The sequence below is a fragment of the Varanus komodoensis genome, unplaced genomic scaffold (assembly GCF_004798865.1).
Source record: "Varanus komodoensis strain SLA01 unplaced genomic scaffold, ASM479886v1 scaffold1, whole genome shotgun sequence".
NCBI classification, from domain to species: Eukaryota; Metazoa; Chordata; class Lepidosauria; order Squamata; family Varanidae; genus Varanus; species Varanus komodoensis.
The window spans coordinates 129,107,972-129,119,095 of NW_025335268.1; the positions used below are offsets into that span (position 1 = coordinate 129,107,972).

Here is an 11,124-nt window from a genome sequence, read left to right on the forward strand (position 1 = left end):
CTATACTGGCATTTGTAAAAAGAAAAGTACTCGATCTTTCTTCCAAGCAAGAGGTGGGTGGGCAGTGTGGGAATATTACTTTGAATGCTTCAGAAGAATCAATATTTCTTTGTCTTTTTCAAAGTGGGAAAAACTTCCTCTAGAGAATTAAGCACTGAAGGAAGGCTGAATTATAAATTGTGTTGCAGCTATATAATCACTGAATTCCCCTTGGGTTCAGCCATTCTCCTGCTGTATGGTGGAAGTAGTGTGCAAATGATGTGATAATGTAAACAATTGCAGGGGGATTTGTTTTAGGGGGGAAAGTTAGCAGAAAATAGAAAGTGAGGAGTATGGACAGAGAGTCCTGCTGATGCCTGTAAGACCAATGTAGCAGATTGTGTGCATTCTTCATTTTGTCTTTATGAAACCCATAAGAAATTAATTAGCATTTGTTTATTGTGCAGCACTTTACTGTGCAAACAACCCACATACAACATCTCTGGGTTGGGTTTCTTTTCCAAAATTTATTTATTTGCCTAGAATGCACAACACACTATTTTGTACTTGGAGAAAGCTCCTATTGAATACTAGAATGCTTCAAGACAGTGGGCTACCAATTACAGGGTAGTTATTCCTTCTTTTATCTCCTTAATAAATTTTCTCTGGTAAGAAAAAAGATGAAATCCATGGGAAAACAGTAGAGTTATGTATGGAAGACATCTGGAACTCTTGTAAAATTTTGTGAAAAAGGCAGGGCAATGGTGCAATAAAAACCAACGAAACAAATACTTATTTGTGCATAAGTAGTTAAAAACAGCAACATTTTGTGAACTTAATTAAAATATGTCTATATTTGGAAGTTGTACACTGCTCTGCTGTGGGAAGATTCATCTAACTATTTTAAAACAAGAAAGGTTAAGAGATATCAGGATAACACAATCCCTTTCTCCCCCACTTGAATGGTCCACCATTTTGTAAGTGTGTTTTTTGTCTAGTCTAGTTTGGTTTATTTTCCATTTCTTTGGGGACTAAAGAGTTCCTTGGGAATGCAGACTCTGAGTGTCTGGAGTTCCTAAGTCAGAGGTCCCTGACTCACGGACTTGCTATCCAAGAGTCTCGTGCCTAGTTTAGTCATTCTGCTGGGCCTTGCTTGGTTTCCAGCACCTTTGCTTCCAATGTCATTGATCCAATAGAATAATTTTTAAGTCTGGTTTTCTCATCAGCATTCTTCTTGGCTCCTTAATCCGTTACAGCTGCTTGTGTTAAAGTTTAATCTAATTGTAAATAGTTTAGATTTGATTTAAATCATCTTCCAAATCATATTGTGTGATTGTGTGAAATCTGCCTTTATAGCCAGTTTTATTATTGTATTATCTGAAAGCCATTATGATTGAAAATCAGTATTTAAAAAGATTGTACATGAATAAACCATGAAAAACAATCAACATGTAAAGCATTACTTCCATTAAGGTTGTTAAAGGGGATAACTCCCCTTCCACAGCTTCCAGTTTAACTTTCTGTATGTTGAGTGAACAGATCAAGAGACTCAGGATGGGAGCTTTGGTTTATAAATCAGGGCACCCAGAGCATACTACAGAATGTCAATAATGATTGGAAGTAAGAAACAACCTTCCATTTCTTAGCCATGTATGCGACACTTCAAGCATGATTAAGATGGTTCTGCAAAGATCTTAGTAAAGAGTGCCATGGGGACTCATTAGTGGACTTACAGCTGAAGCTTGGAAGCAAGTTTAATTGAAATCCAGCATTTATGTTTAGAACTTGTTTTTTAACCCTTACCGCTGCCCACAAAGTGCCAGGAGCAGAGCATGTTTTAAGTAAGTGGCAATATCATAATAAATGTTCCTTTAATTAGAATCGGCAATGCCCTTGGGATGCTCATAGAGGATAGATGTTGAAAAGAAGGTCATAAATAAAATTAGATTCACTAGGTGTAAGGATTTCTATTAAATTCAAACTCAAGGGTCCCCATATGAAGATTAAAAGAGGACAGGGGTATACCTACATACTGCATGTATTTGTACCTATAAGAGAAGTGCCTTTGTTATGACAGCTCTTATTTAATTCCTGTAGCTTGGTTTGCTTCCAAATACATTTCCTGTGAAATTATAAGAGACTTGCTGGATCAGAAGAATGATTCACTTCATCCACCATCCTTTTTTCCAAAGAGTCCAATATGAAGGCAATAGTGGTCTCCTGTTGTTGTTCCAGAAAGTGGTTTTCAGAAGCATGCTACCTCTGAAGCTGGACATTGTATGTATCCTCATGACTTGTAGCCATTGATGGACTGATCCTCCATGAATTTCTCCACCACCGTTCTTAAAGCTATCCCAGCTAGCGACCATCGTCACATCTCATGGCAGTGAATTCCATATATTAATTATGTGCTGTATGAAGAAATGCTTTATCCTGTCTGTCCTGAATCTTTTGCCAATCTGCTTCATTGGATGACCTCCCCAGAGAGGAAGAAACTAGGCATGAGGTGCTTTTTCATTAGACGGTGCCACAGAGTTCATTTCATACCCTGTTGCCTCAATGATTCATCAAGACTCTTAAGGTCTGGCTCATCTGAGGAAGGGAAGTTCATACTCATTAGCTCAAATATATATGAATGCAATGGTACAAAGGGTGAGGGACACAATGGAGGGTGTTATTGGAGTCTCCTAAGAACCTGATTGGCTGGAATAGTGATTCCCCGTGTATACTGGCATGTTGCAAGGAGGACTAAAGTGTGCCTGGAAAAATGAAGCCAGTTTGTTAGACCCCTTTGTTAAATGAAAAATGGCCATTGCCCTGCCCTTATACAAATCCTTGGTGCAACAGCACTTTGAATATCATGTACACTTTCGGGCATGGCACCTGAAAAGGAACATTACTGAGTTGGAAGGAATCCCCAGAAGGGCTACTAAAATGATCAAGGAGGCTATAGCAGCTCCCTTATGAGGAACGATTTCAACGGCTGGGTTTATTTGGTTTAGAAAGAAGGAGCATAAGGGGAAACATGATAATGGTGTACAGAACTAGGCATGGGATGGAACAAGTAGAAAAGGAGACTTTTTTCCTCCTCTCCCTTAGTACTAGAATCCAGGACTGTCTCATTAGGGTTAGGGCCAAACAAAGGAAATATTTCTTCACATGCCATATGGAATTCACTGCCGCAGGAGACAGCTTCAAATAGCTTCCATGTAGCCCGAAGTGCCTGCTCCTGCCTAATCTTGGAAGCTGTGCTGGTTGAAAACTGGATGGATGACTTAAACGTTGTGAACCACCCAGAGAGCTTCAGGTATGAGCAGTATAGAAATACAATCAAATAAGAATAAAAGGGGATGGAACAAATTCATGGAGGAGAAGGCTATCAATGGCTACTAGTCTGGATGTCTATGTCCCCTCGCATCTCTATTGTGCAAGCTTGCACTCCCTTTTGTTTTCCTTATTTGGGCAGGACTTCCACTTTCTGAAGGAAGCCCCCTTTCCCTCTAATAGTTTCCCTAACACTGCTGGTTAACCATACCAGTGAATGCTTGAACTTGGTGCTACTTTTCCTAACCTGTGATATACATACTGAGTGTCTCTTATTGTGGTTTTTACCAGTCCCCTCACTTTAGCGAAATTTGCTCTTTTGAGGCCAGATGTGACTCTTTTGGATGTGCTCTCACCATTGTTTTCAATGAGTTCAATTACATTTGCATCCCATCCTGGGTTGTGGGCAGGTCCACCAAGGATTTAATCCAGGATTGCCTCCCCATGACCATGTGTTCAAGGCCACAACCATTAGGACAGTGAGAAAGTTAACCTCTTTGTCAGAACTCAAACATACATTTATTCAGTCACCATGGAGGGAGCTGAAGCCCCCCAATAGAGGCTTCAAGGGTGTGCCAGTCTATGAAGCAGCAGGCCATAAATCTTAGGGAATCAACATTCCCCAGAAGACACTGTCCCATCCCCCAAGATCTGACTGTCTGGACAACACATTGTTTGTATTCTTGTATCTGTTTTAGCTTTGTGCTGTTCGTGACTCTGAAATCTGCATAGATATGGTATACCAATTCTGTAAATAAAATAAATGTGGGCTACTTAGCAGCAACATAACAAACCTGTTGCACAGGTGCAAAGAAGATCCCTGTCCATAGGTAGCCCTATTCAGGCATTTTACTTCTGTGCAGAATCAACACTCAAGGGAGCAGAGCTAACACAAAAACTCCCCCTGCCCCATTCCCAGTGCCCCCCATGAGCTGGAGGAATAACTTCTATAGTACAGAACATTTCTTACCCTGCACAGAGCCTGGCTTCATGAAAAACAGCCCTGCTAGGGAATCTTGCCCCTGGCTTGTTTGTAGCTGATGGATACTGCTGTGAACACCCTTGCCCTAGGATACATGCACACCCTGCCGCTCAGCCGTAGTATCCCTACTCCATGTGCAGTGAAGGCATGCAAAGCATAGTCTTTATAAGGCCTCTGTGAAACTGTCCTTGTTGCCAAAGCTAGTCTTGTAACACTGTGAATGATGAAGCTTAGCTAGACACCAGTCTCACATTCGTTTCAGCATGCAAGAGGTGCAGAATTGTGAATGTGGCATAAATCTTCTTAATGGGATCTGCACATGTGTACTTGGGAGATATTAAACAGCACAACATTCCATGGTTCTGTACAATACAATAGTTTTTATACACTCCTATGGGCAAAATTGTTCTAACAGAAAGCCGAAAGAGTGAAGAATATCAATAGCTTGTGCTTCTCAGTTCAAAAGAACTTCTAAAGCGGTGGGATATGGGGACAGAGACTTTTTCTGAGTTGAAATTGGACACACTCAATTTTTTGCAGTGAAATATAAGTTTTCTAACATATGCAGCAACCCTATACAGGTGTTTGACTTCAGTGTTTGCTATTTTGTGTTTGGATCTTAAGATGGATCTTTAGCTGCACAATAGCTGAAGCTGTATGCCAACTCTCTTTTCTTAATTCGTGGTTAATGTGAGTTCATACCTAGGGAGCTGAAGGTGTACTTTGTTAATCACCACAGTGGGCGATATTCGGTATTCCACTGCAGCTGCACTACTAGCCTGAGTTAGTATTTCCTAAAGCAACTCCAGAAATGATCAAGATTCTTTATTTTTGGATCAGGATAGGTCAGTGGCATTCCTTTCTGCAAGCTCCATTAACCTGCTGTATTACTTACCACTGCTGGTTTCCTATCTGGCTAGTGAAGGGTCACACTGGGACATGGGCAACACTGGTTACTGCTCCTACATGGGGAGATGGCATGGGTTAAAAAAAGACAAATAAAAAATCGGCAGGACAGTTCACAGGGCAATGTGGGCTCCCAAGGGCACCAATGTACTGCTAGATGCCTTCTTGGCATGTGCCAAGATGAAGTTGGAGGGCAGCTGTACACTTTCCTCTGTAGCATGCTCAGTTGTCACAAAAGAAGAGAAAGAGAAAGCAAAATGTTGGAAACTGTAGGTTCAAAGATATGTTTATCCTACTGAGTCTCAGACTCCAGCTTTGGCTTATGTACAGTCATTTGGGCTGGTTACTTGTCCTTTGGGCTGGTTACTTGCCACATTTCCCATTTTGTGGTGATGCCCACAGAAGTTTTGCAGATTGTGAAATGTGCCCATGAATCCAGAATGGTGTAGAAGGTGTCACAATGGTGCCGTTTTATTAGATCTAAGCAGAATAATTTGGATCCAAAAGTGTCCTTCTATGTATGGAAGATGCCTTCCATGCAAAGAAGAGTTATTTCATGCCTTGTGCTACTGTTGTACAGGAAAAGGGAAATGCCAAAACCAGGAATGGTATTCTGCATGCACATTCTCTTACATTGTGGAAAGGCATAAGAACTGCTATAGAACCTTCTTATTACATCTCTCTGGCGGGGCCATCTTAACAGCATTATGGGTCCCAGGCAAAGCAGTGTACTGGGGTCCCTACGACAACCACAACTACTGTTAATTTTGGAAGTTTTCCAATTTTCCAAGGGTCAACATACACAGATTAGTATGGGGCCCACGGGCAAGTGCCCATCAGGCCCATGCGTTAAGACGGCCCTGCTCTCTGGCTCTCAGTTATAGAATGGCAGTAATGACTGTTTTCTTTCTGCTTGCCATTCTTTGAGTCCATTCCTGTGTTGTCAGCATTTGACTGATTTGTCAATATTAAAAAGAAAAAGACAGTAATGCATTCCAATTGCTATAAAATGGAGCTCAGGGTCACGAGTTGATGTGTAGTGATGTCCAGTGCATACAAACATTGTAAGCTGAATCCATGCTAAATGAGAAAAAAATGTTTGTCTAGTCTTTGTTTCTCTGTCATTTTCATTCATTCAGATAAATAGCTGTGCTTTTCCGTAGCCATGGCTCCAAGTCCTGAACTGGAATGGTAGCTACACCAAGATACATTCAGCATGTCAATAACAAATGCTTGTCTTCATGTTGTGTTAAAATAGAGCCATTTTTATTGCTTTTGTGAGTTTGTATGGAGCCTTAAAGAGCTGCTAGGAACATATGTACTACTAATTTTCTTCCTTCTCCATATGTTGCTAATATAACATGGGAATACATTACACTTTGCTAATTCCTTAGCTAGTTCCTTGTTCAAATACCAAAAGTCACAGTCAGACAATTTGGTTATTTGCTCCAACCAAATAGGCACAAAATTATAGACCAGCTTTTGAGACCTCTTCCTCTGAAGGGGAGAACAGGTCTCTACCCAGCTCTGAGACATCTCCTCACATACCTGAAGGCTGAGAGTGTAAAGAATTTTGAATAAATTTCTCTTGAGGAGTAGAGTGCAGGGATTTTGTGCACTTTCCAAGTGTATAAGGCAGACAAGAGCTCTTCATTTTAATGTTTAAACTTTTAAAGGCTTCACCTGCACATCATAATAGAGCTCTTTATTGACTGGCTGCCAGCACTGTCTCGATTGGCCGTGTGACTATATGAAATGTTTCTCTCTGCTCCACGAGGAAGAGATAGAAAAATATAGGAAAGGAAAAATTTCACAGAAATAGAGGGTGGAGGCTGGCACAGCACAAACTTAAATGGATCAGACTGTGCTAGGTATCATACAGGTTTCGGGTTGTTCAAAGTGGGACTTACAATGGATGATTCTCCCATTTGCAAAAATAGAAAACATATTTATACAAAATCCAGTCATAACTTTTTGAGATAATAACAGCCAAGTTCACCAAATTGTCTGTCATTCATTGAACCAACAATTTTTCTATAAAAGCCTTTCCCCTTTTCAAACAGAAGTAAGGATGTATTTACAGATGTGCAATACAAAAATGTTCCATTGCAATTATTTGATTTCGAGAGCATCACAATGAACTGTTAACATCTCTTGCACACCGTGCTTGGAGATAGCAGGAACACTGACTTCCACAAGCCCTTTTAGTTTGGTATGGTCTATACCAGCTTTCCTAAGCTGTTGCCCTCCAGACAAATTGTACTTCAACTCCCATCAGCTCCAGTTAGCATGGCCAATAGCCAGGAAAGCTGGAATAGGTAGTCTGCTCTGAATAGGATTAGTTCTCCATTGTTTCAAGCAGAAGTCTTCTCATCTTCACCTGGAGATGCAGGGCTACGAACCTGGGACTTTTGGTGTGCAAATGCATTTAAAATGTTTCCTCTAAATGGTATCAAAAGTTGAATTCTAGTGGTAATCTATTAACCACATAATTAACTAACTACACCTTTGCATATTGATTGTCATCTCAGATATTACTGTTGTGGCTTCTGAACAAGTCTTCAAGCATTGGCCGTTAGTTTTCCTAAAATGAACTTAGTTTTGCAAATGTTTATCCTTTTCTTAATTCAGTCTTCCTTTTCTACATATGCCTATGAGAGAAACTCCATATCTATACCCCAAAATAGGGCACACCGCTGATTCTTTATGTATTTTATATTATTATAGTCAGAATATTTGGTTAAACATCGAGGACCTGCAATTCAGGCAGGTTTTTTTCCAATGATCCTAATCTATCATTTCCTACCCTTTGTTTTAATCTTGATTATCTCCTGGTTAATGTCAGACATTTATTTCAGTTAACACCGTTGGTAACATAGCCTTTTCAAATAAGACACCTTGATTTCTTTCCCCTACACCTCATTTGTTCACCTTGTTCACCTAAACATTTTATATACATAATTAGTCCATTTCCTTCACAGATTCCTTCTGTTCACCTACAGAAAATTTCTTGTACTTTTCTTTTTGGTTGCTTTGTTTTAACCCTTCCATGTTTCTTATGCTTATCTTTTTGCTTGTCTCGTCTTAAACGTTTGTTCCCCTTTGTTTGTGCAGATGGCAGGGATCAGGAAGTCACTGTGTATGGATGTGCCCAGTTTACAGATGTGAGATCCCACAATGAGCAGCATAGAATAATAGCTTCATTCTTAATACATCTCGTGACACCATTTATTCATGCGAATTGTACTGTCATCATGCAACAGTCTTCATTCCTCCTCAAATGCTCTGATCCTTTCTGTGACACTACTACCCACCTGGTGCAGTGCATGGCTTTGTCTCTGTGTTAGGTTTTCTGAATCCTATCCAAGTCGTTTCTGTGCTTTAAATTTTCATTTGATGGGTTTAATCTACTGTTTGATTCTGCCCATCAAATTCATGATGAGTTACCCATCTACTTCTGTTTCATCTGTACAATGCTTTCATTGTTTGATTTCTCATTTGTACATCAAAGGCAAGATTCTGAAAGTAGATTGCAGATGTTCTAAGCAGCTAAAAGATCCAGGGCTGTATTACAAATGATGGGTGATACACTTCGCTGTGATTTGTGGAAACCTGTTAAATTTCTGAGAACTTTCTTTCTCCTTTTCTTGCTCTTTCCTCACAGTTATACAGATACGCCTGAAAATGATACATCAAGGGCTGATTCATTATTAAGAAGCATTTAATGCTAGCTATGGCAGGGCATTGGGCATACCAAGTGGCTCATGCATTGGCAGGGGATGCCCGTCACCTTCATACAAAAGCTGTGCCAACTCGATTAGCTGTCTGCAAATAAAGCAGTAAGGGCACCGTCCAAATAACGACTTAAGAATGCCCAGTGAAAGTTCCAGGGGCCATATCTGAAAGACAGCTTTTACCATTCCCTTCCCTTTCTGAAGCAGTTGGCCAAGGGGCAGCCTTCAGAAAGCTCAAGCCCAAGGCCTGTTTAGGTGCATGGAATGAGTTGCCCAGGCCTTTGGATCCCTACTGGAAATCACTGTAGGTCCAGTTAATGATATAAATCTGAAATAGCCTTGGATATTGTATAAAGCTGAAATCAGCTTTCAGGCTGATTTATCTAGAATAAGAATAACTGGACCGAGTTTCTATTTTGAGTCTTACCTATTAAAACAGTCATCTTATGGCTGTTTTTTTATATTCCATGCTACTTCATCCTTGCATAGCTCTAAAATGAGTACCAAAGAGATGGCTGCTGCCCATTTGGCCTAATTAAAATATTTGCATGGGGAATGTTTTTGGAAATGAATACTGCAGATAGTTGCTTCATCCCCAGACAATGTGAGCTTTCCAGTCTATACATGGAGCCCTCCGCTGTAGAAGAACTTCACCACTGACTGTGGCCTTGGCTGCAGTTGCATTCACACAATGGACAAGCATGCCTGGAGCTGCTCCTGTCACTGAAGACAACAGGGGAAGTCCTCTGGGAGAGAACTCTGTGTGTGTATCCAAATGCCTCCTCTGAGCAAATATGTATTCACACCCCATCTAGACTTGGTTTCAAAATCTATGCTTGCTTCTGCATACCCTGCAATAGCACTGCGATGACTGAGGCCCTGGTGTATACTCTTAGTTGATAAATAAAGCTACTGAACCTGGGGTTCTTGCATGCTCAGACGAACTGGATCCCGAATTCACCTTCATAGCTTAAGTATTTCCTACCACATAATGAGCATAGCATTTCGCACTATGATGTTACGTAATGTCCTTCTAGTCCATTCAACATCTGTGTGCCTTGCATTAGCCAAAAAAAAAAAAATCATCTTTGGAGCAGAGGTTGTATGTCTCTTATACAGGTGTCATTTGATTGTCATTGAAATAACATAAGGTAGCTCAGTTTACCTTTAACATAAGGTAAATTGCTTTTGAGGGACTCAGGACTGGAGAAACATAGAAAACTAGGAAAAGGAAATAGCGGTACTTCAGAATGCAATCTTAAATTCACTAACTAGGGAGTAAAACCTACTGAAGACAACGGGAATTACGTACTTGCAAGTGAGCATGCATTATATTGCACTGTTTACCTTCAAAATCCTCAATTGCTAGTCAGGCTCCCCCCTCCCCCCCCAGCATCCCAGACAGACTTCTAGCACATTCAGTAAACTAGAAAACAATTGTATGAAAATGTTGGTTAAAATGCACCTTTTCTCAGTAATGGCACATTGACCCGTTCTTGATGTGAAAGAAGGATTTGCCTCGAACAGAACTGTTTCTTCTCTGCATTTGATGCCACTTTGTCTGACTGTTCCATTTAGGCCCTGCATCAAGTCAGCATCTGCCCAAGCTCTTTTCAGACTTCTACATCAGATTTTGGGTGATGCAAAGATACTGATTTGCTGGGGCTTGTGATTTGCCTTGTTTCTCTCCTGCTGTTGGTTGGCTTTCATTTCCAGCAGCAGTACTCTTTATTGCTTTGTAGAGAAGAAAGATTCACATGTGTGTATTTTCCTCCCTCACCTTATGTCCTGATTTCAGCTCGAGGTATCACAGAAAGGCATCCCAGCTTCATGTACCCCATTGGGACCACGAGCAGTCAGATGGTGCTGAGAGGGGAAGATCTCTTGCTGGAATGCATTGCTTCAGGAGTGTATGTACCACTTAGGGATGGGGAGACGATGTGTGCCAAATATTTCCCTGTCCTCCTAGTCTGCTTCCTATGTTGAAAGATTGTTGTTGTTATTTTGCTTTTCCTGTAGATCTTAATGGGGGTCAAATCAGAGGCTATTATTGGTTCCTCCAGATTGTAGGATAGATAATAAAAAGATCATTAGAGGATATGAAATAGCATGATTCAAAGCAATGTAATTTTGGTGGGACATGATGTTACTTTATTAAAATCAATAGTGCAACTTCTGTGGGGTACAATCCTATGCAAG

At 40.6% G+C, this 11,124-nt stretch overlaps 1 protein-coding gene across 7 annotated transcripts in view; it reads left to right on the top strand.

The window, feature by feature from the left end:
• NFASC (neurofascin) overlaps positions 1-11,124 on the top strand; it is a 206,407-nt gene that overhangs the window by 115,155 nt on the left and 80,128 nt on the right. For all 7 annotated transcript variants that reach the window (XM_044445788.1, XM_044445748.1, XM_044445768.1 and 4 more), the window contains one exon: positions 10,724-10,835. In XM_044445788.1, the coding sequence (XP_044301723.1) occupies positions 10,724-10,835 (112 nt within the window). The remainder of the gene's footprint in view (positions 1-10,723; positions 10,836-11,124) is intronic.